This window comes from Rhinatrema bivittatum, chromosome 3 (genome assembly GCF_901001135.1).
Source record: "Rhinatrema bivittatum chromosome 3, aRhiBiv1.1, whole genome shotgun sequence".
Classification (NCBI taxonomy): domain Eukaryota; kingdom Metazoa; phylum Chordata; class Amphibia; order Gymnophiona; family Rhinatrematidae; genus Rhinatrema; species Rhinatrema bivittatum.
This window is the reverse complement of record NC_042617.1, coordinates 465590090-465617174: the sequence shown is the minus strand read 5'-3', so window position 1 is coordinate 465617174 and position 27085 is coordinate 465590090. Positions and strand designations below refer to the sequence as shown.

The window sequence follows — 27085 nt, the reverse complement described above, 5'->3', positions numbered from 1 at the left end:
AAAGCAATGGGGGGGGGGGGGGTTAGTCGGGGGCAGAATTGAGGGCCGACTGGAGTGATGACTACACAGATGTATCTAGGCAATTAGATAGGGGAAGCACTGAGTATTTAATGAAGATCACATATACAGGAGGATTCTGAAGCGTAGAACGGATTAATGGTGTAGAGGAGTTGAGGTATAACAAGGGGTGTTTGGTATGGGGGAGTGTTAGGGGCTGTACTAAGGGGCGCACCAAGGGGCAAGCTCCTTGGTCGTGCTCCTTAGGCGTGCGACGCACGGCGTGCGACGCCTAGGTCACTGCTTTACTTTTAAACGGCTGGAGGAGCTGGAGTAGCGCCTCCCACAGCCGGTGATGTCACAGGTGGGTCGGGCCGAGGGCGGGCTTCGCGGCGTGGCCAGTTAAAGCACTGTAGAAGTTAAATTGGCAAGCACTATATTAAAACTGGTATATTGTAAGTTTACAGTATTCATTTTATTTGTATCTCCCTCCTGGTCAGTTCTTGGACATGGGAGGCACATGTGGAGGGTTATGAACCATGCAGACCCTCAGGGTTCCCACACAGGGGGAAGAAAGTAATTTTAATCCAGTCTAGATAAGTGAGTTATGCACATTGACCAGTAGATGGAGACAGGCTCGCTGATGTCACTGTAGTTCCCTTCCTCAGTCTATTGGGTCAGGACCAAGGGGCTTTCAGGAGGATTGAGGTAAGTCTCCTCCCTTCCACCTCTTAATTGCCTTTGCCCCGTTTTGTTGGGTGCCTGTTTCTTTAAGGATTTGTCTGCATTGTTACTGCTATTGGCAAAGTGTGGGAAGAAAAAAAAGGAAACAAGTTTCTTCAGAGGCAGCTGGCATGGCATTTTGCTAAGGCTAGAAGAACTTCATTGGAGGCCTGAATCTTGGAATTCTTGGGGGGCTCAATTTGACAAATGGGTGAGTCGCTGAAGTTTTTTGTGAACTTGGGACCGCAGCTGCTGATATTAGGAGGCTTTGGCAGTGCAGCAGGGAGGTAGATAAAATGGCGGTGTCTGAACATGGGAAGAAGCCCCTGCTGTGTGCAGCTAGCAGTTTGAGAAAGGTGCAGGCAGAGGAAGTTTGTGATACTGCCACAAGTGCTCCAAAGCTAAGGTAGTGTTGCAGAAATCCACTGCTTATTCTTGGGATAAGCAGCTTGGAATCTATCTATCCCTTGGGATCCTGCCAAGTACTTGTGACCTGGCTTGGCCACTATTGGAAACAGGATACTGGGCTTGATGGACTCTTGGTCTGACCCAGTATGGCAAGCCTTACGTAAGGGACAGCTCTGGGGAAATGAGTTTGCAATTGTGGGAGGATCTAAGGCAGTTAACAGGCTTACTGCTTCCACCAGTCACCTGATCTTGATGACAGTTCCAGCGGCCTTTTTACCGCCAAGGGTCAGTCCAGGGGGACTGCAGCCTTCCCCCACCCCTGAGCCTAGAGCATCACATATTTCTATCAGTGGTGCTTTCTCCCAGGACAAGCAGGGTGGTAGTCCTCACATATGGGTGACATCATCAGATGGAGCCCTGTCACGGAATACTTTTGTCAAAGTTTCTAGAACTTTGACTGGCACCCTGAGCATGCCCAGCATGCCACTAAGCCTGTAGCCACCAGGGACCCCCTTCAGTCTCTTTTTTTTTTTTTTTCCGCGCTGCAAGTTGCCTCTTGGTTAGGAGCTCTGTGAGAAATTTGCCCGCTTCTTTTTCAATGGTGACCGGGTTTAGAAAATGCCCCGAGTGTCCAAGGACCATGTCCATAACGGATCCTCACAGTGTTTGTGTTTTGTGCTTAGGTCCCTCGCATGACGTTCGTTGATGCCCTAGTTGTGCACAAATGATCCGCAAAGGCCGTCACACTCGTCTGGACAAGATGGAGCATTTGTTTGCTTTAAAACATTCTGCTCCATCGACGCCAGTTCAAGTGTCATAGACCGAGGTCAATGGACCCTCTCTATGGAGATGCCCCGCCAGGAACATCGTGGAGCGGGTGACCGTCCATCACAGACACCATCGAAGGCATCGGCGTCATCGTCCTTGGTGCCAGAGAAGGACCGGACCGAGCACCGAGGGAAGCACCGGCACAGATGGACATCCCCGACCGGTGCCGGCTCCGATATCATAGCAGCATCAACTTCGAGCCGCCTGCGAAGAGGGCCTGGGGAGAGGAGCCCCCCATCCCCCTCTGGACCCGGGACCCCTAGGTGTTCCCTACTGGTAGTGGTGCCGGGCACCGAGCCTCCACGGGCCCCGTTGAAGCTTCGGTGACACCTAGCCTGCCTCCTACCCCAGTTGCTGTGCCATCCATGCTGACTTTTCGGGAGGAATTGGACCGCATGGTCCAAGAGGCAGTGCTGAATGCCCTACGAGGCTTCCAGTCACCGCCGGAACCGGCTCCCTCAATGTTTACACCACTCCTCGAGCGTCTCCACACGCTCATCGGTGCCTTGCAAACTCAACCTGTGACACTGGACACGCTGGCACAGTCGTCCATCGAGGCCTCTGCAGGTCCTGATTCCAATACCGGGTTCCTCGGAGGAGGAAGAATTGATTCCCGGCCAGATCCCATCACGGGGACCACTGATGCCGGAACCCATGCTAGGTCCATCGGGGCTATTGGTGCCTAAACGCACCTCACCTGCTCCGGTGCTCTTGATGCCAGCACAGATTCCATCGATGCTGGTGCCGCATCCATTGATGCCTTCTCGCCCTCTCAGCTTTGGCATACTTCCTCCATCAGGAAGCCCACCGGGAGAAGGGTAAAGTCCCTATAACCCATGGGAAGATGGATCCTCAGATGATTCTTCACAAGCTTCTGAGGAATTCCTCTAAGAGCCTTCACCACTGGAAGAAAGGCGATCTCCTCCGGAAGACCTCTCCTTTGCCATTTTTGTCAAGGAGATGTCTGAGACTATCCCATTTTCACTAGTTACAGAGGAAGACGCTTGCCACAAGATGTTAGAGGTCTTACAATTCGTAGATGCTCCAAAAGAGATAATGGCATTACCAGTTCATGAAGTGGTTTGTGTTTTGTGCTTAGGTCCAAAAGGTGTTATCATGGCTCTGATGGAGTGGTCCAAAAGGTGTTATCATGGCTCTGACGGAGTGTGCCTTCACTCGTCCTTGCAGTGGAAGGCCTGCTTGCTGGTAGCAGAATGCAATGCAGTCTGCCAACCAGTTGGAGAGTGTTTGCTTGCCCACCGCAACTCCAAGTTTGTTTTTATCAAAAGAAACAAAAAGAGTTGGGTGGACTTCCTATAGACTGTGGTGCGGTCTAAATAAAATGCAAGCGCACGCTTACAGTCCAAGGTGTGCAGAGCTCGCTCACCCAGGTGAGCATGAGGTCTTGGAAAGAAAGTGAGCAAGACTATGGACTGATTTAAGTGGAAATCTGTTACCACTTTAGGAAGGAATTTAGGGTGAGTGCGGAGAACCACCTGGTCATGGAGGAACCTTGTGTAGGGTGATTAAGTCACAAGGGCCTGTAACTCACTAACCCTGCGAGCAGACGTGATAGCTACTAGGAAAAGTACTTTCCATGTAAGGTATCTGAGTTCGCAGGAGTGCAAGGGCTCAAAAGGAGTTTGCATGAGCCATGCAAGGACAACATTGAAGTCCCATGCCACAACCGGTGGCCACAACCACCCAAAGGTGGTGCAAAAGGTCAAGAAGTTCTTCTTGACCTTTTGCACCACCTGTGGTACTATCCAGGTACTGTACCTCTATTCAACAGAAAGACATGTTGATTCTAAAGAAACACTGCAGCAGTTAGGTAACCCTCCGTGGATTAGTTATGTGGTCACGATACAGGAGGGTTTCCCGGTTTTTAAAGCCGCCCAGGTCCGCATGCTCGAGGCTCATGTGAAGCACATGTTTGAAGTCCTGGCGCTGGGGGTGCGTGCGACTATTTGCAGCAGTCTTATGCTGCGGGCAAGTCTCAGGTGGGTTCAAAAATTACTCTGCACCCGGGACCTCCCGTGGGCAGAGGCTGCGCATATGACCTTCTCCGCGTCCATGCAAAGGCGATGGCCTCGGCGATGTCCACCGCACACAGCTCCTCTGGCTGCGCCATTGGTCGGCCGATCCGTCCTTCACAGCCCGGTTGGGCACGTTGCTGTTCAAAGGTAAGCTGCTGTTTGGCAAGGACCTTGAGAAACTATGGATTCCTTGGGGGAAAGTAAGGTCCATAAGCTTCCGGAGGACCGTCCGAAGCCATCCCATTCCTTTACACCCTCTCGTCCACGTTTTCGGGGCCGGAGACGGTTTACCCCACGCAGGCAAGGTGACTCCTCAGGGGGTTTTTCCTTCTTAATCGCAGCCTTCTCGTGGGCGCCGTCCCTTTCGCGAGGGCCAGCCCACGCGCTCCATCCTTACGCCTGCCACAAAATGGAGTTCACTGGGCTCATTCCTCGGTCCCCTTCCTAGGCGTTCGGCCCAGTGGGTCCTTGACGTTCTCAGAGACAGGTGCGCCTTTGCTTTGCTCAAGTTTTTCGGGATCTTTTTCTATTTTCCCCGTGCGGTCGGTCGCGGCAAGCGGTGGGGCCCACCCCCGCCAGGCTCTTTTGTCCCATGCGGTGGTCCCGGCTCCAGGCAGCGAACTTGCCGCAGGCCAGTATTTTATTTACTTCGTCGTTCCCTAGCAGGACAGGTCTTCGTCTGATCTTAGGCTTCAGACGAGTCAACGGGTTTTCAAGATCCCGCTTTTCCGCATGAATACTCTGCGAGCGGGCCTCGTGCCATTTCGCCCCGGAGAGTTCCTCGCTTCACTCAGTTTCACAGGGGCGTATTTCCATATTCCGATTGATCGCGGCTGCCGTAGTCTCTTCGCGTTCACATCTTCCACTGGGTCTTCCAGTTCAGAGAGCTTACCTTTGGTCTCGCGACGGCACCTCGCGCCTTCACCAAAGTGATGGTGGTGGTGGCAGCAGCTCTCCGCCGGGAAGGGATCCTTGTTCACCCCTACCTGGACGTCTGGCTCGTCAGGGCCAAGGCGGAAACTCTTTGCCTGCAGGCGGTGGATCGCCTGTTAGCTCTTCTTGCGTCTCTCAGGTGCATACTGAATTTCTCCAAGAGCTACCTTCAGCCCTCCCAGGATTTAGGGTTCCTGGGAGCCCACTTCAACACCTGGGTGGGCAAGGTCTTCTTGCCTCACGCGCAGGCTCTCAAGTTGATCGGCCGGTTTCAGAGTCTGATCTTGCTGCCTTCTCAGACGGCTTGGGACTACCTGCAGGTCTCGGGCTCCTTGGCTTCTACAATCAACCTAGTCCCTTGGGCCTTTGCTCATATGCGACCGTTCCAGAAAGCTTTGCTGTCCCGTTGGCAGCCAGTGGCGGAACAGTTTCACACAGTCCTCCCATCTTCGGGCTCTACCGTCACCGACTTGCAGTGGTGGCTTTCCCTTCCTCATTTGCTTCAGGGAATGTCTCTTCAAGTCCCTCAGTGGATGATAGTAACCACGGACGCCAGTCTCTCGGGCTGGGGTGCGGTCTGCCTCTCACAGTACGCCCAGGGGATCTGACCGGCTGCTCAGTCTCGCTGGCACATCATTCGGTTGGAGGCTCGGGCGGTGTTTCTAGCTCTTCTGAAGTTTCTCCCCCTCATCCACGGCAAGGTGATACGGGTCTCGTCCGACAACTCCTCCACCGTGGCTAACATCAATCGCCAAGGAGGCACCTGCAGTCCGCTGATGGCCCTGGAAACCAGCCGTCTCTTCGCCTGGGCCGAGCGACATCTACAGTGCCCGGCAGCCTCCCACATCGTGGGCAAGGGGAATGTTCAGGCCGATTTTCTCAGTCGTCAGTCGCTCGATCCCGGGGAGTGGGAACTCTCTGACACAGCCATGAATCTCAACGTCGACAGGTGGTCCCCCCCACCTGGGACTCATGGCGACCCTTCGCAATGCCAAGGCAAATTGGTTCTTCCGCCATTGGAGGAAACACGGCTCAGAGGGCGTAGATGCTCTGGCTCTCCCTTGGCCGGCGGACATCCTTCTGTACGTGTTCCCCCCCCCCCCCCCCCCCCCCCGTGGCCCCTGGTCGGGAAATTTCTCAGAATAGAATTCCACCAGGGTCCCGTGGTTCTAGTAGCACCAGAGTGGCCGCACAGGCCGTGGTTCGCGGATTTTCTGAACCTAGTGCTGGACAGACCTGCGGCTACGCCATCTTCCTCAGCTCCTTCGTCAAGGACCTGTATTTTTCGACCAGGCCGATCGCTTTTGTCTAGCGGCCTGGTTTTTGACAGGCAGCGGCATCTAAGGCGCAAGGGCTATTAGGAGGAGGTCATCTCCACCTTGCTGCGGGCTCAGAAACAGTAGACTTCCCTGGCGTATCTGGAACGTGTTTGAATCTGTTTGTGCGGAGTCTGGTATCTCAGCGCTCTCCGCCCCAATCTCATTGGTCCTCTCTTCTCCACAAAGGTCTTCTCCCCTCTCGGCTCTCTCCTGGGTCGGGTGGAATGTCATCACTGAGCAGGCCACCCGGATGCGATTGGTGCTTGAAGGGCGTCAAGCATCTCCGTCCACCTTGCCCGTTGTGGAGTTTTAATCTGGTCTTTCGGGCCCTCTGGGAGGCTCTGTTCGAACTTTATCTCTTTAGAATGTCCTGCTGTTACATTTACCCAAGTCAATATTTGGAGTAATTGAAATCTCCCATTATTATTGCACTACCAATTTAGTTAGCTTCCATAATTTCTCTTGGCATTTCATTGGCCAGTTCATAATTTTGGCCAGGTGGATGGTAGTATACTCCTTTTGCTATACTCTTCCACAACACACATGGGATTTCTACCCATAAAAATTGTGCATTTAGTCTCTTGCAGGATCCTTATCCTGTTGGACTCTATGCCATCCTGGACATAAAGCTCCTCCCTATCATTGCAATATAATATGTATCCTGGTATGGCACTATCCCATTTGTTATCCTCCTTCCACCATATCTCTGAGATGTGAGTTAAGTCTCTCATTCACTGCTATATACACTCTCTCTTCCATCTTACTTCTTAGACTTCTGGCATTGGTAGAATCCTTGTATTTATCCCATGCTTTCTTGAATTCAGATACTGTTTTTGTCTTTAACACCTCTGCTGGGAGGTCAGTCCATGCACCCACCACCCTCCCTATAAATACATATTTTCTAAAATTACTTCTGAGTCTATCCCCTTCACCCTCATCCCATGGGGGAGCTGATCAATGGCTGCGATGCCAAAGTGGAAGTATTTTTTTTTTTTTTTGTTTAGCCACAGGAGGGAGGATTTGGTAAGTCTTTATACCCTGACAAACCATGGCCAAGCAGGGTCTATATATCTTTCCTCCATGGCCTGTGGTGAGTTGGGTGCCACAGAAGTTAGCTAGGTATTGGGAATTGATGATTATAGTTGCCCCTGATTTTGGCCCAGGTGTCCATGGTAATCAGATCTAATCAGGTTAGTAGAGAGGGGTTCCTCTAAGCCTCCCCAGTCCATGGGTCTTTTGTTTCAGGATCCAGTTAATCTTGAGGATTTGTTGCCATTGTCTTACAGCCTGGCCCTTGAGAGGTTTGATCAAGAAAGGTTATTCCGGAAGCGTGTATTGTGGGTCTGGAATTCTTTCACTTCGCTAGCTTAAGTTAGTGTGGCGGATTGTTTAGTTGTCATGTGCTGAGAAAGGGATCTCTTAGACAAAGGCTTCAGTGGTTTCAATTTTTGCTGGGTGGCCTGGATAAAGGATTGGCACTGAATTCTCTCAAAGTGCAGGTAGCAGCTATAGCCTGTTATAGGGGCACACTTTGGACAGATCATTGGCAGCACACCCAGACATTATATGTTTTCTAAGGGGAGTTGAGCATATTCGTCCTCCCAGGAAGGAGTTTGTTCCTCCTTGGGATCTTAATCTCTCCTAAGATCTTTATGCCTGTTTCCTTTTGATCCTTTCAAGAGAGCATCTGTTTTGGATGTGACTCTTAAAACATACTTTTTGGTAGTGGTCTGTTCACCTAAGCGAATTTTGGAGTTGCAGGCCCTCTCATGTTGGGAGCTTTGTTTGAAGTTTTCCGAAGAGTTTGTGTCTGTCTAGAAAGTTCCTTCATTCCATCTTAATTAGGTGGCTTTTCTATTGTCCTTTACAAAGGGCCACTATGAGGAGCTTCATCAGTTGGCTATTCGCAGGGCTCTCCTCTGATATCTGAAAGTGACTAATACATTTACAAAGTCTGTTCTTTTTGTTCTTTTTAGTGGTTCTCATAAGGGTGTAGTGACTTTGAAGGCTTCTATAGCCAGGTGGATTAAGGAGACAGTTGGCATGGTATATATCACTAAGGGCTTGCCACTACCCAAGGGCCTTTATGTGCATTCTACTTGGGCACAGGCCTTGTTATGGACGTAACGCCATCTAGTGTCCGTGGCAGAGATTAGCAGAGCGGCGACTTCGACCTCTGTGCATTCTTTCTCAAAGCATTACCATCTAGATGTTCAAGCAAGAGCACATATACTGCCTTTGGCTTCAGTGTTTTAAGAGTGGGGCTGGCAGTTTCCTACCCAATCTAGTGGTAACTTTGGTACATCCCATGCATCTGTACTAGTCTGGCTGGTTGAACAGGAAGGAGAAACTGTCTTACCTGCTAATTCCTTTTCTTGAGTCCAACCAGACCAGTCAAGTATCTTATTCTGACTCAGTTCTTTCCCCGCTTCTGGTGCTTATGAATTTATTTGCAGTAATTATCAGTTGGCTATAGTTGGCCTGGGTTAAAATAAATGGCCTTCCTTGTTTGAGGAGTTGGATTTCAGTTGCATATCTTGGAATCCCCTGAATTAGAGGAGATATGGGAAGATCTTAGCTCTAGTTTGGCTTGTTAGAAAGAATACTTGCAGGCTGAGGCCAGCACAGGTCTCTCTAGGGGTGATGTCAGCAAACCTGTTCTCTATTTCCGTCTGCTGATAGGAGTCTATAAACTCGTACAACTCGACTGGTCTGACTGGTCTCAAGGAAAGCAAATTAGCAGGTAAGACTAAATTTCTCCTCCTTTTCATTGCCATTGCCAGTTGGAGTAAACATGAAGAATCATGATCTCAGTTGCCTCATAGTTTATTTCCTGGATATCCTGCTAGTTTATACCATACCAGTTTTATGTGCAAAATTGAGATCCTCACTGTTAGCGCTCTAGGATGGTTAATAATATGGCTTTAATATGCAACTCATTCAAGAGAAAAAAAATTGTCCAAGCAGATCATTTAAAAAGATTTTTCTTGATCAACCACTTCTCTTGTTGCTTCACCAGGTCACTGTTAGCAGCTGTCTCCAGGATGCCTACAAACCATATTTACCTAAGCCATTAGGTTGTTTTCATCCAACTGCTTCATTATCCTCAACACACCTATTTTTTCAGTAAATTGACAGCATCATCTGTGGCCAATACCCTCATTTCAGCTTTGTCAAATTTGCTTGCTAATATCCTTTATAGGTTTTCACCAACTGTTTTCACATCTAGGTTTTCAAATTTTGCCTCCAGTGCTGTTTTCACAATGTTCGTTATGTCTAACACCAAGGAGTCACTTGCTAGGCCAGGCAACAAGCCACTGTTTGTCAGCCATTGTGGTTTTAGCGGCCTTGCTATCTTCTTTAATTTAAGTGTATTTGTTGCCATTTATTGATCTGCTTTCATCATAAATTTATCAATATACTTTAAAAGACATTTGCATGTTCCCTGTACATACCCAGATCAGTCCAGACCGTGGGTTGAGCCTCCTGTCCAGCAGATGGAGACAGACCAAAACTGAAAAAGGTATCCTATATCAGGACAGAGCCTACCCTGCAGCCTTTCAGTATTTGTCTGTCTCCAGCAGATGGATCAGCTCAACCTGTGGTCTCCTGATCTTGGCTAGTTTAGCCCTATTTCCAGTTTTGGTTTTTTCCCTAGATGATCAAGCAAGTACGCTTCTTGCTTTTAGTAAAAAAAAAAAAAAAAAAAAAAAAAAAGGGAATTGGCTCTGTTTTTTATCCTTTGGAGACAGCACTTTCTCCATGCTCTAGGGGGGCTTGGCCCCTTGTGTTTTTTTTCTTGCAGCATAGCCTAAGCCCCTATTCCCGGTGCTCCTAAGGGGGTGCCTTTAAAGTGTTCAGGAGATTTCTCTCCCGTCAGTGCCTTTAGGGCACACACACACACACACACACACACACACACACACTCTTTTGCTTTCCTTTTGAAAAAAAAAAAAAATAAATGAAACCAGAGGTACTTTTAAATACCTTAAGTCTCCCCACTAGCTCAGTCTTTTTACCTCTGTTGGCAGCTGGGTGTTCAGTCAGGAGCATGCAGGGTTTGGTCCTCTGCCTCCGCTCTTCCCGGCAGCGAAGGGAATCCTAATCAGCTGATTTTCTTTGTGATCACTGCTCTTTTCACTGACAATGCCGCGATCACACTGCTGCTTAGCCTGTGGGGAGCCCTCGACATGATTTTTGCACGAGGGGCTATGTTCTGCATGCCTGCCAGGTGGGAAAGGCCCCTCCCAAGCAGCGCAGCTAAATCCAGCCCAGGGTCGCTCTTCCAGATGCATGGCCAGGCCGTTCCCGGGTCGGCAAACCGCGGGAACGGTGGCCATTTTGGGTGTTTTAGCAGCTCCCGATTCGGGGCTGCTTGGCGCAGGGGATGACGATTTTGTGGGTTCTCCCCCTGATTTGAGCCTCGTGCGGCCCTCAGATGGGGTCCCTGACCCCCCTCCCCCCCCCCCCCCCCCCCCCGGCAAGTCTAGGCCTCGTTTTTCTTCAGAATTTGTGCTTCTCAAGCACAAATCCTACCTGGCCAACTTGCAGGAGGAGGAGGACCCCTCCCCAGGTCCCCTGCCGGCCAAACTTCCGTGGTTGGACCCTCCGCTCGCCCCTGCTGCCCCGGAGCCACAGGGGGCTGTTAGGGTGCGGGTGGTCCCGGGGGCCCCCTCCTGCCCGGACCCTCCGGCACCTTTGGGAACCCCGGATCCGGCTGTGGATTTGGCAGAAACACTTCCTCCTCTCGAAGGGGATGATCCCAGGTTCCTCCGCTTATTTCAGAAGGAGGAGTTGGAACCCCTTATTCCTTTTGTCCTCAACCGACTAGAGGCACAGGCAGTCAGGCTAGCATGCCTGCGATTGGCCCACAGACTTCGAAACAGAGCGGTCAGAGTGATGTCGGACAACGCCACCACGGTGGCATACATCAACCGACAGGGCGGAACCAGAAGCCGACAGGTATCCCTAGAAATAGCCCCCCTGATGACGTGGGCGGAAGCAAATATCCAGGACATCTCCGCCGTCCACATCGCCGGGAAGGACAACACCACGGCAGACTTCCTCAGCAGAGAAAGCCTAAACCCGGGGGAATGGCAGCTGTTGCCCACAGCCTTCCAGATAATTGTGGATCAGTGGGGGACGCCGGGCATGGACCTACTAGCGGACAGGTCCAACGCTCAAGTACCCAGATATTTCAGCCGCAGGCGGGATCCTCTATCCCAGGGGATCGATGCCCTGGTACAGCTATGGCCTCAGGGGATCCTGCTATATGCCTTTCCTCCATGGCCCCTGCTGGGCGCCATTATACACAAGATTCAGCGGCACAGAGGCCTAGTTCTTCTAGTGGCCCCGGACTGGCCAAGAAGACCCTGGTACGCAGACATGAGAAGACTACTGGCAGGGAATCCATTACCCCTGCCCTCCACACAGGGACCTGCTGCGGCAAGGTCCCATCCTCCACGAGGATCCAGCTCAATTCTCTCTTACGGTCTGGCCATTGAGAGGGCTAGACTGAAGAAAAGAGGATACTTGGGGCCGGTAATAGATACACTCCTCCGAGCACGCAAGTTCTCCACATCACTAACATATATAAGGATCTGGAGAATATTCGAAGCCTGGTGCAACACTCACAGCACCAATCCACATGCCGCTAAAATCCCTATCATATTGGATTTCCTGCAAGATGGACTTCAGAAGGGTCTGTCCCTCAATTCAATCAAGGTTCAGGTGGCAGCGCTATCCTCCTACAGTCCCCAGAGTGACGGCAACAGCATTGCCACACACCCAGACGTTTCACGTTTCCTGAAAGGAGTCAAACACATTCGCCCGCCACTGAAGTGGCCAGTGCCCCTGTGGAACCTCAACCTAGTTTTGGAATTTCTAGCGGGACCCGCCTTCAGACCCCTTCGAGGCCTGTCCCTCCGTTTGTTAACCTTGAAGATGGTGTTCCTGCTGGCCATATGCTCAGCACGCCGCATCTCAGAGCTACAAGCGCTGTCCTGCCGTGATCCGTTTCTCAGAATCACTCCAGAGGCTATCCATCTTCGCACGGTTCCTTCCTTCTTACCCAAAATAGTCTCACACTTCCACCTCAACCAAACCATATCCTTGCCTACCACGGAAGGTTTGAAGAAGTCGGAAGAAGGTCGAATACTATGCCATCTCAACATCGGCAGGCTACTGTCCAGATACCTGGAAATGTCAGAAGCAGTACGAAAGATGGACCACCTGTTCGTCCTTCACAGCGGGAAGAAGCAAGGGGAAGCGGCCTCACGGGCAACCATCGCCCGCTGGATCAAAGAAGTTATCAAGGCAGCCTACGTAGAAGCGGGAAATCCACCACCTCTACGGGTCAAGGCTCACTCTACCAGAGCGCAAGCGGCCTCTTGGGCAGAAACTAGGATGCTGTCGCCTGCAGAGATATGCAGGGCGGCGACGTGGTCCTCCCTCCATACCTTCTCCAGATACTACCGTCTGGACGTCCAGGCCAGGGAGGACACAGCATTTGCGAGGGCAATCCTGAACGGACCTCGGGCAGCCTCCCACCCAGTCCGGGAGTAGCTTTTGTACATCCCACTTGTTTTGAGTCCATCTGCTACACGCTAGGAAATGTGGAGATTACTTACCTGATAATCTCGTTTTCCTTAGTGTATGCAGATGGACTCAGCATCCCGCCCGGCTGCCGGTATACATGGGGATTCACCGACTCACGGTAAGCCATGTTTTCTTATATAGGGCATCCACCCTGCCGGGTGTCGACGCCTTCCGGTTGAGAACACTGGCGGTCTCCAGCTACTATCAATCGGTCAGGGTAATCCTGTTCATTTAATCGATTGGTCAATTACACATATATCCATAAATCTTTTGCAAGGAAGATTGCTGAATTGCTGCACTTCCTGCGGGGGTATATGTACCCGTGCTGACGTCAGATCCGTCTCCAACTGCTAGCACGAGCACACTCTACCCACTTGTTTTGAGTCCATCTGCATACACTAAGGAAAACGAGATTATCAGGTAAGTAATCTCCACATTTCTTTACAAGAATGAGTGAAAGCCACATTTTTATTTTATAAAAATATAAATGTGGTGCATAGAGAAGCATAATATAAACAAAAGTTTTTGTAGGGCTGGAGTTTTGGTTCATTGGCATTGTTTTAGTTTTCCATATGGAAGGACTTGGGTACTATTCGGGTTCAGGACTTCCAGTACCTTGGTAAATCAGAACTGGGGGTGCCCCATAAGCAACATTCACAGTGCCTCGAGAGGTAGGGAGGAGAGAAAAGGAATCATAGTCTTCATGCAGTTGCAACTCCCATTGGTGGGGTTTAAGGGCCTACGATTGCAGAGTTCCAGAAGTGCCCTGTTGCAGAGCCCCCAACTGAGGATTAATGCTATAGTGACTGGACTAAAGTAAGATGGGAAGGGATTTATAGAGAGGAAGAACATCTCTCACTGCCTACAAATAAAGACTAATGGTACCAGATCCCAGCCCTGGTTCTGAAGGAGCTGTGATGTGGATCAGTGAAACACACTTAGAACCAACAGCTGTGGAGAAAAACTTCTTTTTTTATTAAATGCTATATATCTTACATAATAATGTATACTTTATGGAGAAAAACAGATTTCAACACAAAGCACTAGTATAAAATTCTTTCAAGTGATTTTATTGATAAGACATTTAGGCTTTTATACTTGAAAATCAATAAACACACAAAACGAGAGCGTGTAAATTTTCAGTTATCACAAAAAATGCAATCTTTTAATCTCATTTTCTTAAGAACATAAGAAATTGCCATGCTGGGTCAGACCAAGGATCCATCAAGCCCAGCATCCTGTTTCCAACAGAGGCCAAACCAGGCCACAAGATCCTGGCAATTATCCAAACACTAAGAAGATCCCATGCTACTGATGAAATTAATAGCAGTGGCTATTCCCTAAGTAAACTTGATTAATAGCCGTTAATGGACTTCTCCTCCAAGAACTTATCCAAACCTTTTTTGAACCCAGCTACACTAACTGCACTAACCACATCCTCTGGCAACAAATTCCAGAGCTTTATTGTGCGTTGTGCGTTCTTCCTTACATAGATTCAAATACAATTGTGCAAAAAGCAAATACAAAGATAAATACAACTGTTTATACTCATTTAATTGTATAATTCATCAATACATGATGGGACTCTTATAACCCAACACCCACATCTCTACAATATTAAAAACACAACATTCATCCCTTAATTCCAACACACACATTCATCCTTATATTCTTCATTCACACATATAAATTCACCCTGCACATATTTATCACAACACATATACATTTATTTATCACCAAAATCTTCTGCAAATATTGTACTTTGAAATTACTAATGCTGAATTGTTCTATATTGCTCTGTTTTACTTAAACAGATCACCACCAAATTAGGGAGATGTTTAAAGCTAATCAAGCATTCGTTCCACTGTCCTTCCAACATCAATACAGTATATAGACCATACTTTTCCATGTATTTCTTCTTATCTCATGAAAAACTTACTGCAATGAAATCTTGCTCAATATCTTACTGTTCCCCCAACAAGGGACCCTTGTTTTGTCAACAGGCTTCCTCAGGGGGCGATTACCCTATAAAAATCTCAGATCAGCCAATAAAGCTCTACTAACCATACCCTCTGTAAAGACAGCAAAACTGACGCAAGTAAGAGAGAGAGCTCTATCCCTAGCCGGTCCAATATTATGGAACACACTACCACTCGAAATAAGACTAATGAAAGATCTAAAACTCTTCAAAAAAAAGTTTAAAAACATGGCTCTTCAAAAAAGCTTTTCACAATGAGAGTAGGGAGTAAGGAATACTAGCGGACAAGAAAGAGAACTCCGGCACACTGTTAAAAGTCAACAAATAGCAGTTATCCCCGCTTTATTAATTTTTTCTCATACATATAGATTAATTTAAGAGTACAGTATTCTCATATATGGATATCCTATTATTCATATAAATGGAATTTCCAATCCACAATCCAAATAGCGTATATTATTTGATTCATGTAACCGAAACTTTAATGGCACCTACTAGCTAATTTATTATCCTAACCAAACTCATTTATGTGCCTATATGTAAACCGTTGTGATGGTATACTACTAAACGACTGTATAGAAAAGTTTTTAAATAAATAAATACAGTAAAATATTGTCAAATATTTATATAAAAAAAAACATGAATAACCCTCTTCAGATCAAATCTCTGGAAATGCCAGCCTTGGCAATCTTCTCATAGTCCCTTCGTTTACCAAAATTCTTCACACCAAAAGTCTTCACATCAATCTCAATACATCTCGCCTTATCATATAAGTTCTGAAAACGGAAATACATGAACACACTTTCACTTCGATTATAATAATGTCTCAACTATTTTATACAAAGCATACTAACCAATCAAGCTGCTATAGCTCCTTACACTGCACCGTCAGTCCCTCAAACAAAATAAACGTCCTCAGTCACACGTGCGTACGCAACGTTTAAATATCCTTTCACCAATTAGAAATCTACACCAATTAGGACACAATTATGTCCCCATAATTTACATGAAAGCAGCCATTCTATTTTGCTATTCAAACCTGCAGGGGAGAAGTACCCCAATTGAAAATGAATCTTTGTTCCCATTGACTCAATTTATGGGAGATATCGCCACCTCGATCACTTCCCAACTACTTAATGACAAAAGATTTTACATCCTCAGTCGTATGAGAGTATGCAACCGAATGGTTTACTAGGGAGCTTTTTCTTTCAATGTCCATGTGCTGCTTTTATGCTCAATGATTCTTTGTATTGGAAATTGAATATTGGAATGACGCTTGATTACCTTTAATCATATCTCCCTAATTTGGTGGGGGTCTGTTGAAGTAAAACAAAACAGTATAGAACAATTCAGCATTAGTGATTTGAAAGTATAACATTTACAGTAGATTTTGGTGACAAATACATGTATATGCTTTGTGATAAATATGTGCAAGGTGATTTTGTGTGTGTGAATGTAGGAGATAATTGTGAAGATTAGCACGCTTACATTTTTTTTTGTTAATTTTTGACCTTTGAGGATATTGTAACATATTACCTGTCATCTCATACCTTGTTCCTTGTTCAAGAAGTGAATTGTGTTTTGAAAAACATTTCCTGTTGCTTGTAACTAAATAAAATTGATGGATTCATGTATTGAATAGTGCTTTTATTAATTTAGTGTGCCACACATTCTTTTTTGTATTAACTTATGTGTGTGCGGTTTACTCCACATTACTGCTGTGGATTTTATATGCAATCCCTAAACTAGGTTATACAATTGGCCAAATTCTGATTGGCTTTTTGCTATAAACAATGAATCTAAATGGCCGTATATTAATTTGTTCTTGCTCTGCATGAAAATGAATCCTTGCTTTGTCAGCAAATGATATCTTTGGTCCTGCTGCTAAGGTACAATGCCAAACGACCTAGGTGTGTTTCTGAACATAGTTTCTGTAGCAGTACTTTTCAGTTTATATGGTTCTATCTTGCTTCTCTCTTTCTGCGTCATCTGCCTGCCTACCAAAATTGAAGCAAAAAGGCTATAATAGTTGTTAATAATTATAAAGCTACTTATGATCAAAAATCAAAAACATAGGAGAACAAGAATAATGACTCCTTTTGTGACATGTCAAAAAGTGTTTTACTTCCTCTTCACCACTGTCATGCCTGTAATGGGGCTCTGAGCACCCACAACAGCTGGAAACCTTAAATGAGCAGGAGAAAACTGCCAGATCAAAAAGCAAGTCTTCCTTTAGTGATTAGGAATAGTCTGCATAAATCATGAAAACAAAAATTCTCTTGTGCTTGTGCCACATGTTTGAAACAGACCTGCCCTACATTTTGAAATGATAGTTCTTTGAAATGTCTTTTTAGGAAAAGATTGGAAAGGCCATGCAAATATATGCAGAACGAATAGATGTCAGTAGAACTGCCAGAAGTCTTGACACAGAAATTAATAGATTACGAGAAAAAATAAATTCAGAACGGGATCGTCATGGAAATCGTGAAGAAATAATAAGGTAATACTATAAATGATGGTTTGCTAAATGGAATTAAACTGAAAAATAAGCTCAATACACTTTTGGTTTATATTCTATTAATTTGTAAATTTAACATGCTAATTTTTAAAAGGTGGTTTTACAACCTCTATTTTTATTTACTTTAAAGTTTCTTATTTTACAGTTATTAGTATATTTCCTGCCTTTGGGTACATCTTTTCTCACAGGACAAGCAGGATGGTAGTCCTCGCATATGGGCGACATCATCAGGATGGAGCCCAATCACGGAAAACTTCTGTCAAAGTTTCCAGAACTTTGACTGGCCCCTACTGGGCATGCCCAGCATGGCACTAACCCTGCAGCCAGCAGGGTTCCCCCTTCAGTCTTCTTTTTTCCGCGCAGCAGTAGCTTCGCGGTAACGGAGCTCTGAAGAGATTCCTGACAGGAATTTTCCTCACGGAATTACTAAAAGTTAAATTGCCCCACAGAGGTCCCTCCTCTACCTTTTATAAGTCCGCGGTACTCTGGTAAGTTTTTACCCATTTCCCGTCGAGTTTGGCCTTCTCGGCCTACTGGCCGTCGACCGTACCGCGGCTAAATATTTTCCATGGCCTTGGCATCAGGGTTTCGTCGGTGCCTGGACTGTACAGCACCATGTCTATCACAGACCCCCATAAAATCTGTGTAATGTGTTTAGGACGCGAGCACGATGTCTTGACCTGCACCAAATGTGCCCTAATGACAGAAGGGTCGCAAGGCCAGAATGGAGAAGATGGAACTTCTCTTCCGTGCTCAAACCCCGACTCCGTCCATAGCATCGACGTCGTTGGAACCGGCACAGTCGACTTTGTGCCAGCATCGACCACCGACCGGCATTGATGACTTCTCGGCCATCGACACCCTCTACTCCCCCTCAGGATTGAGGGGATCGAAGGGAGAAACATCGCCATCGGCACTGTAAGACTCGTACCATCGAGGGAGCAAAATCATCAACCTTGCCATCGTCCGAGCTGCTGTCGAAGAAGCCCCGTCCAGGAAAGGCACAGACCATTCCTGCGACCTGGTCTCCGAGGCGACCCTCACCCGATCGGGGATCGGGAGCCGCGACTCCGCCTTTAACAATGGTCCCTCCGGCTATGCCTCTGCCTCCTTCTGTTCCGGATCCGGGGCTACTTGCTCCAGGTCTCTGAGAAGAACTGGACTGGATGATCCAGGAGGCCATCGACAAGGCAATGCAACGTCTCCAGGTTCCTTCGACACCGGCACCGACTGTGGAACCGATCATCGACCCGATTCTGGCAGCGCTGGCACCGCTGCTATCCAGGATGGAAGCTTTTCCACTGATGGATCCCTGGTCTCCGATGGCTCCGATGCCCTCCACACTGACAGCATCATCTGGATGAGAAACACCGTTCCGCATTCCTCCATCCGGAGTTATGCCTCAGCCATCGATGCCTATACATCCCTCACCACCGATCCAACCATCGGTGCTGATACGTCCATCAGCGCCACCGAGCCATCCATCGATGCCCTCGATGCCTATACTGGTGCCTCCGATAATTACTCCGATTCCTTCGGAGCCTAGACCAGGACCTTCAGGTATCCAACCACCCTGTCCTTCTCTACTTCCTAGAGGAAAAGGCGTTGATCCTTATGATACCTGAGGAGATGATACCTCATCAGACACTGATGACTTACCTTCACCACCTTCACCCACTGAGAGTAGAAAGTGTTCTCCTCCAGAGGACCTCTCATTTATAAATTTTGTGAAGGAAAAGGCTGAATTGGTTCCTTTTCAATTGCAGACGGAACAGGATGATAGGCACCAAATGATGGAGTTGCTCCAGTTCCTGGATGCCCCCAAGGTGTAATAACCTCTATTCCCGTCCAACAGGTGGTTCTTGACCTCCTCAAAAAGAACTGGGAAAATCCAGGAACAATTGCTCCAGTACACAGGAAAGCTGACACTACTTATTTAGTACAGTCAGCCCCAGGTTTTCAGAAGTCACAGCTTGATCACCACTCAGTCGTGGTAGAGTCTGCACAAAAGAAGGCAAAAAGGTCAAAACCTCACTGGTCTACCCCTCTGGGTAAGGAACAAAAATTCCTAGACATTGGTCGCCGAGTATTCCAAGGGGCCATGCTCATCTCCTGAATTGCTGCTTATTTGCTTTATATGACCCAATATAACAGGGTCATCTTTAAACAGATACAGGACTTCTCAGAATCCCTGCCTCAGCAATTCCAGGACCAACTGCAAACCCTTGTAAGCAAAGGTTTTTGAGGCAGGCAAGCATGAGATCAGAACATCTTATGACATTTTTGACACCTCTACCGGAGTGTCTGCAGCTGCTATTTGGCGAGACAGTGGGCCTGGCTCAAGTCTTCTGACCTTCGCCCAGAATTGCAAGACCGGTTGTCCAACCTGCCTTGTGTAGGAGATAATCTGTTCGGCGAACAGATCCAACGGACGGTGGCCGAATTAAGACCATCATGAGACCCTAAAACAGCTCTCTTCAATGCCTTCCGATTTCTCCTCAAAGCAGCCCTTTAGAAAGGACTCTAAGAAGTCGTTCTGCCATCCAAGAAAGTCCTACCCGCTACCAGCCAGATCCCGTGCTACAAGACCTTATCAAAAACCTCAGTCTCATCAAACCTGGAAACAAAAACCACAAGCAGCTCCCCAACCGGGGCCTGCTTCAGGTTTTTGACTTCCACCTGGAGAGCAGCAGCCAGATTCCTCTGTTGCACATACCAGTGGGAGGTTGACTGTGCCACTTCCACAACATGTGCATTCAATTCAACCAATGGTATTGGCAGTCATTGCTCAGGGTTACCATCTGAACTTTCTCGTACTGCCAGCGGACTCCCCACCTCTGCAGACGTGGAGAACGTCTGACCATTCTTCTGGATCAAGAGGTCTCCCTCCTTCTCCAGTCAAGAGCAATAGAACCCGTTCCACGCTCTCAGCAAGGCCTAGGGTTCTATTCCCGGTACTTTCCTAATCCCCAAAAATTGGGGGGTATCCATCCTATTCTAGATCTATGGGCCCTCAACAAGTACCTCCAGCGACACAAGTTCAAGATGGTCACCTTGGTATCGCTTCTACCTCTTCTACAAAGAGGAGACTGGCTCTGCTTTCTGGACCTCCAGGACGCATACACCCATATTGTGATAAGTCCAACTCATCGCAAATACCTGAGATTCCTAGTAGGCCTCAAGCACTATCAATACCGAGTGCTTCCATTCGGCCTAGCATCTGCTCCATGAGTCTTTACAAAATGCCTCGTAGTTGTCGCAGCATTCCTCAGGACACAAGGTGTTCACGTCTACCCCAATCTGGACGACTGGTTAATCAGGGCTTCCACTCAGCAAGCTGCTCTGTCATCCCTCAGTCTAACCTTACACACTCTAATTTCGTTAAGGTTTCTCGTCAATTACGACAAATCCTACTTAGTCCCCGTCTCAAACCTTATCGTTCATTGGGGCAGACTTGGACACCTTACAGGCAAAGGCTTTCCTGCCTCGACAACGAGCACTGACTCTTGTGTCTCTTGCTCACCAACTGCAATCTCAACACGCTGCGACTGCACGCCAATTTCTTGTCCTCCTGGGACACATGGCGTCCTCAGTCCATGTCACACCAATGGCCCGCTTGGCCATGAGGCTCATGCACTGGACTCTGAGGTCTCAATGGACTCAAGCTATTCAGCCTCTGTTGACCATTGTCCTAGTCACCGATTCACTCAGTCTATCCCTCGCCTGGTGGAAGAATCAGACCAATCTCCTCCAGGGTTTGCCCTTCCGGGTTCCGAATCCTCAAATCATTCTCACCACCGACGCTTCCAACCTCGGGTGGGGAGCCCACGTAGCCGATCTGCAGACACAAGGCTCTTGGTCTCCAGAGGAAGCCAAACACCAAATACATTTCCTAGAACTTCAAGCAATAAGAGATGCTCTCAGGACCTTTCAGGATTGCCTGTCAAATCAGGTCATCCTAATTCAGACTGACAACCAGGTGGCCATGTGGTACATCAACAAACAGGGGAGGCACAGGCTCCTTCCTCCTGTGTCAGGAAGCTGAGCAGATTTGGGCGGAAGTCCTCTCCCATTCGATGTACCTCAGGGCCACCTACTTACTGGGAGTGGACAATGTGCTGGCGGACAAGCTGAGTCGCGTCTTTGAACCGCACAAGTGGTCTCTCAACCCCCTCGGTAGCGATTTCCATCTTCCAACAATGGGGATATCCTCAGATAGACCTCTTTGCGTCCCCTCAGAACCACAAAGTGGACAACTACTGCTCCCTCATTCGCAGTGAACACTCTCAGCCCAGAGACGCATTCTCCCTCTCATGGGCAACCGGTCTGCTTTATGCATTCCCTCCATTCCTCTTCTCTCGAAGACTCTCGTGAAGTTATGTCAGGACAAGGGAACCATGATCCTGATAGCACCTCACTGGCCATGCCAAATGTGGTTTCCAATACTTCAGGATCTCTCCATCCGCAGGCACATTCCCTTGGGAAAGGACCCACTCCTGATCACTCAAAACAACGGGTGCCTACGCCATCCCAATCTTCAAGCCTTGTCCCTGACGGCATGGTTGTTGAAAGGTTAATCCTTCAACCACTTAACCTTTCAGATCCAGTTTTCCATGTCTTGATTGCTTCACGAAAGCCTTCCACGAGAAAATCTTACTCTTACAAATGGAAAAGGTTCACTTCATGGTGTTCTTCTCAGTCCCTTGACCCCTTTTCCTGTCCAATCCCGAAGTTTCTGGACTATCTTTGGCATTTGTCAGAATCAGGTCTAAAAACCTCTTCCATCAGAATGCATGTCGGTCTGGTAGCTGCCTTCCATAAAGGTTTCGGTGATGTCCCTTTATCAGTACAACCCCTTGTAACACGCTTTTTTAAAGGCTTGCTCCACATCAAGCCTCCACTGCGTCCTCCGGCCCCTTCTTGGGACCTTAATCTGGTTCTCTGTCTGCTCATGAAACCGCCTTTCGAGCCTCTTCACTCTTATGAACTTTGATATCTCACATGGAAAGTGAATTTCCTTTTGGCTATCACTTCAGCTCGCAGAGTTAGTGAATTACAGGCTCTAGTTACCTATCCGCCTTACACTAAACTTCTGCAGGACCGGGCAGTACTCCACACTCACCCTAAATTCTTACCTAAGGTAGTCTCGGATTTTCATCTAAACCAATCCATCATACTTCCTACCTTTTTCCCCAGGCCCCATGCCAACCCAGGAGAACAGGCTCTGCATACCCTTGACTGTAAACGTGCTCTAGCGTTTTACCTAGACCGTACAGCTGCCCACAGGGAAAGCACTCAATTGTTGGTCTCTTTCCACCCTTACAAGTTGGGAAACCCTGTGGGTAAGCAGACTCTCCTCCTGGTTGGCGGACTGCATCTCCTTTTGCTATCAGCAAGCGGGCATTCCATTTCAAGACCATGTTAAAGCACACTCTGTGAGGGACATGGCGACTTCAATAGCACACCTACAATCTGTGCCGCTTCTTGTCATTTGCAGGGCTGCCACCTGGAGTTCTCTCCACACCTTTGCAGCCCACTACTGCTTGGACAAAGCCGGAAGACAAGATTCCATCTTCGGCCAATCTGTCTTTCACAACTTATTTCCAACGTGACGTACCTACACCCTTCCGCCTGCCCGGTGGGGTTCAGGATGCCCTCTCCCAAATTCCACCCCAGTTGTTGTGCCTGTTGCACGCCTTTGGGTACATTTGGTGCATGTTCGGACATCCTCAGCTCGGTACTCACTCATATTCTTCAAAAAGAAGCTCAAAACTTGGCTTTTCACAAAGGCATTCACTTAAAGGTCTCCGATTCACGCTTTTCTTACTCCACGCCAGATATATGATGCCGTAACCATAATTTCGCCAGTTAATTGGACTAAAATATGCACCCTGGCTTAAGAAGGCTTTCGTTAATCCGAGCTTGACTGTTATTTACTATGTGTTTTTTGTAATAATAATTTTAAATCGTTCTCACCTTTTCTATAATCTCTTACAAGTTATCCCTGTTATTTGTAACCTCTTGTTCGATGTAATTTCCAACTTTGGTTCTATGTAAACCGACGTGATATGTACCAGTACATGAACATCGGTATATAAAAGCCGATAAATAAATAAATAAATATGTGAGGACTACCATCCTGCTTGTCCAGAATTTGCTTACCTGTAACACGTGTTCTCACAAGACAGCAGGATGTTAGTCCTCACGAAACCCGCCCGCCGCCCCGCGGTGTTGGGTTCGTAACGTTTTGTTTTATTTTTCGGCACTGCCTGTAGCTTTCAAATAAGACTGAAGAGGGACCCCTGCTGACTGCAAGGTTAGTGCCATGCTGGGCATGCCCAGTAGGGGCCAGTCAAAGTTCTGGAAACTTTGAGAGAAGTTTTCCGTGATTGGGCTCCATCCTGATGATGTCGCCCATATGTGAAGACTAACATCCTGCTGTGCTGTGAGAACACCTGTTACAGGTAAGCAACATTTGCTTTCTTCTTTGTAGACTGAATAAAAGAACTTGTTTGTTTATCCTGTGCCTCAACTCCATGTTCTTTTCTTATCTTTACTTTTCCATCAGTGTTTTCCAAAAATAAATCATGTGTAATGACTGTTCATTTTTCTCCTCTGTTTAGGCCTTTTTTTATCCTATCTGCCTTCCCCATCTCGTTTGTCTTCAGAAAAAAAAATTGAGTTCCCTAAAGTGTGTCATGTAACTATACCCACTATTGAACAGAATTTCCAGAGCTTTCTGGAAAGGCAACAGCCTTTCCCTGAATGTTTTTGTATGCTTAGCAACCCTGTGGCTGTCCTCAGTTACCGTTTGTTCGCTCAGCTCATCAGAAAATTTCTATATACTGCAGCTACACAGATCTTCATTATGTTTTTTTTTTACCTTTTATATACCTTTTATATTTTCTGACCAAAGTTGTCCTAGTTACCTAGCATTTTTTTTTTTATTTTTTTTTTTAATTCAAACCCTCTGAACCAGCCCATTGCTATTAAGGTACTTGGCAACATTTTTCATCTTGTTGGACAGTCTCTTCTGAGGAGGCAAATTTTTTTTCCTGACTGCAAAGGAATGCTCCTTCAGTAAGTTATTTGGTTTGGGTATATGACTTCTCTACATTTTCCAGAGTAAAATGTTGCCCAGGACAGTTTGGAACTGGAAAGATAGAATCCAAGTCTTATGTGCAAACTTAAATCTAGCTCCTTGAAGCTGGCGGCAGATGCTCAATGTCAGGACCATGGAATCACTTTGACTGCGTGTGACCAGGCCATGCCAAAGAATCCCTTAATCTCTTTGGCTCCTTACTCTGAGGATAGACCCAGGAGTCAAGAGAAATCTCACTCCTGCTTGAGCTGACATCAAGGCTCTGACCCAAGAATAAAAAGCCATGTAAGTTGGTGTTGAGCCTTGAGCCATGTCTTGAAATATCAATGCATTTGTTTGCACAGCTTCAAAAACCAGGAGGTTTCAGATTATTAGAAAAATTGTATCTGGAAGTGAGCTCTGACTCTGATACAGACAGCATCTCACTAGTCTGCATAGATGAAGTCTGGAGCGTTCAGCAATGACCTTCAGGGAGCAGTGAAGACCCTCCACACCCCTACCAGGCTTACTCCAGGGCTGACTTTGTCACCCTTCAAAGCAGAGTTTGATAGGAGTATTGCTGAAATGTTTGGCATGTCAGGTGCATTATGGTTCCATCATTGAGCACCTTGATTTCTCTTGATGCATTGAGTATTCTCTTCTCTCATCTCTCCACATCCCTTTTGATGCCAAGTGTATTTGTGCCACACTAAACAACAAAAAAATACCAGTGGTGGAAACTAATCCAAACAAAACAAATCACAAATTGGTGCTGACACAGGTCTAGCAACTTTTCTTGATGCTGTTTTTATAGAGTAGAAGTTGAATAGGCTCAGAGCAGGAAGCCTAACCTATCCCTCGACTTCTCTCTGTTCTGAAGCCAAAAAACTGGGATTTAAGCCACAACGTTTTTCTGCTCCAAAGTTGGTGTAATCTCAAATTACCATGAAACCAATGTTCTCTGAATTAGTCTAAGGATACTAATCAAAGGACTTTGTTCTGAAAAGGAGTACTCTGCTGTTCTCCCATAATAGTCCTCTGTATGACAAGCTAGTAATAGCTCTCCTTCAGAAGACCTTTCCTTCCCTAACTTTGTTCAAAGTATAGCTTATGCCATCCCCTTTTAGGTACAGGTTGAGAGTGAGCCCAGGGCATTTCTTTCTGACATCCACAAATACGTGGGTGCTCCTGAAGTGTTGACACTAGTGTCAATTCATATTCTTCTAGGACATACAGAAAGTGTAGGAAACCTCCATACTATGCTGCTTGTTGATAAGAAGGTGGACATGACATATGTCTGAGGAACAAAAAGATTTGACAAACATCAGTATCTTAGCATCCAGTCAGATGAATCCAGAACAAGTGGGTTATGCACCTTTACCAGCAGATGGAGATGGAGCAAACTGATGTCACAGTACATATACCGCTGCAGTGACATTATGATGCCAGTATTCTCTGTCTCCAGCAGATGGCGGACGTGCTTCTGCTCACTGGGGATTGCGTCATTTTAAAGAAAAGGAGAATTAAGGAAATAAATGTCCCGCTCTCCTGCAATGATACCAAATGGTCCCTCTCACAGTTGAGAATTCCTGAGGTGATTTCTATGGTCCCCCAGACGAGTATCTTGGTAGAATAGCTGGTTTCAGCCAGTGTGGATTTAGCTGCTTGAGCAGCTGAAAGGCAGTGGGTGCAGGAAGCTGAGTGCGGCAATGACAGCACTTGCCCCCTCTCCCCCTGTAGCTGGAACCCATCTCTGTACTCAGCCAGGATTATACAGAGACCTAGAAGGAGGTTTTTGTTGTGTAAGGCTTCCTCCTTCCCCTGTCTCCATGCTCGGCATGCTGGTCAGACGTTTGTCCCGCTCTGTGGGAGTTCGAAGGTCATGGGCAACCTAGTGGGTTGAGCAGCCTCCTTAGCCTCCGAGGCTTTTCGCTGCGCACCATGTGGTAGGCCGCAATGGCATTTTGCATGTTTTCTAAGGCTGCCATCTACAGGATTGTCAGTCCAGCGAGTGCGTCTAGCTGTGCGCCCCGGTTGTGCACCCAGTTTTGGATGCATATTCGAGCCTTGTAGTCTGTGCATCCACGTTAAGTGACTCTGTAGTGGCCACATCCCTTCCTCCATACACAAATAGTACTGTGAGCTTATTTTTTGGTGTGCTTATTTTTGGGGTGCATAGATAGGCATCACACACCTAGGTGCCTAAGTGTTGGACACACAAGTTTTGGGCGACTAGGTTGAGTGCACATATAAAATAAATAAATAGCTAGCTTGTACGCCTCTGGCCACTGCTAAGCACTCTGTCGGCCATAATGGTGCCTGTTCCTAAGAAGCCTAAGAGTCTTTCTCTTTTCACTGCTTGTCATATTCTGGCGTCTCAGCCAGGAGTGCCTGCTAATTTGTGCCAGTGCTGTTTGGAGGCTCAGGGAGAATTGTCTTCTCTGATTTCACTTAGCCTGGTTCTTCCTGGCCAGATGTGGGTCTGGATAAAGACAACTCTGGTAGGGCACCTGATTTTGGAACTCCCCTAACTGGTTCTTCAGCAGGGGAAGGTAGCTCAGTGAGTACACCTCAGGTACCTCCTGGTCTGGATACTTCCAGATAGAAATCCAGATGGCACAGATGATGAAACTGATCCTGACTCTTGAGAATGGTGAAATTCCCCCT

At 47.3% G+C, this 27085-nt stretch overlaps 1 protein-coding gene across 1 annotated transcript in view; it reads left to right on the top strand.

Annotated features, from left to right (window-relative positions):
* The window catches only part of SMC6 (structural maintenance of chromosomes 6), a 317112-nt gene that overhangs the window by 201031 nt on the left and 88996 nt on the right, over nt 1-27085 (top strand). The window contains 1 exon segment of the mRNA XM_029595951.1: nt 17174-17319. Within this exon segment, the coding sequence (XP_029451811.1) occupies nt 17174-17319 (146 nt within the window).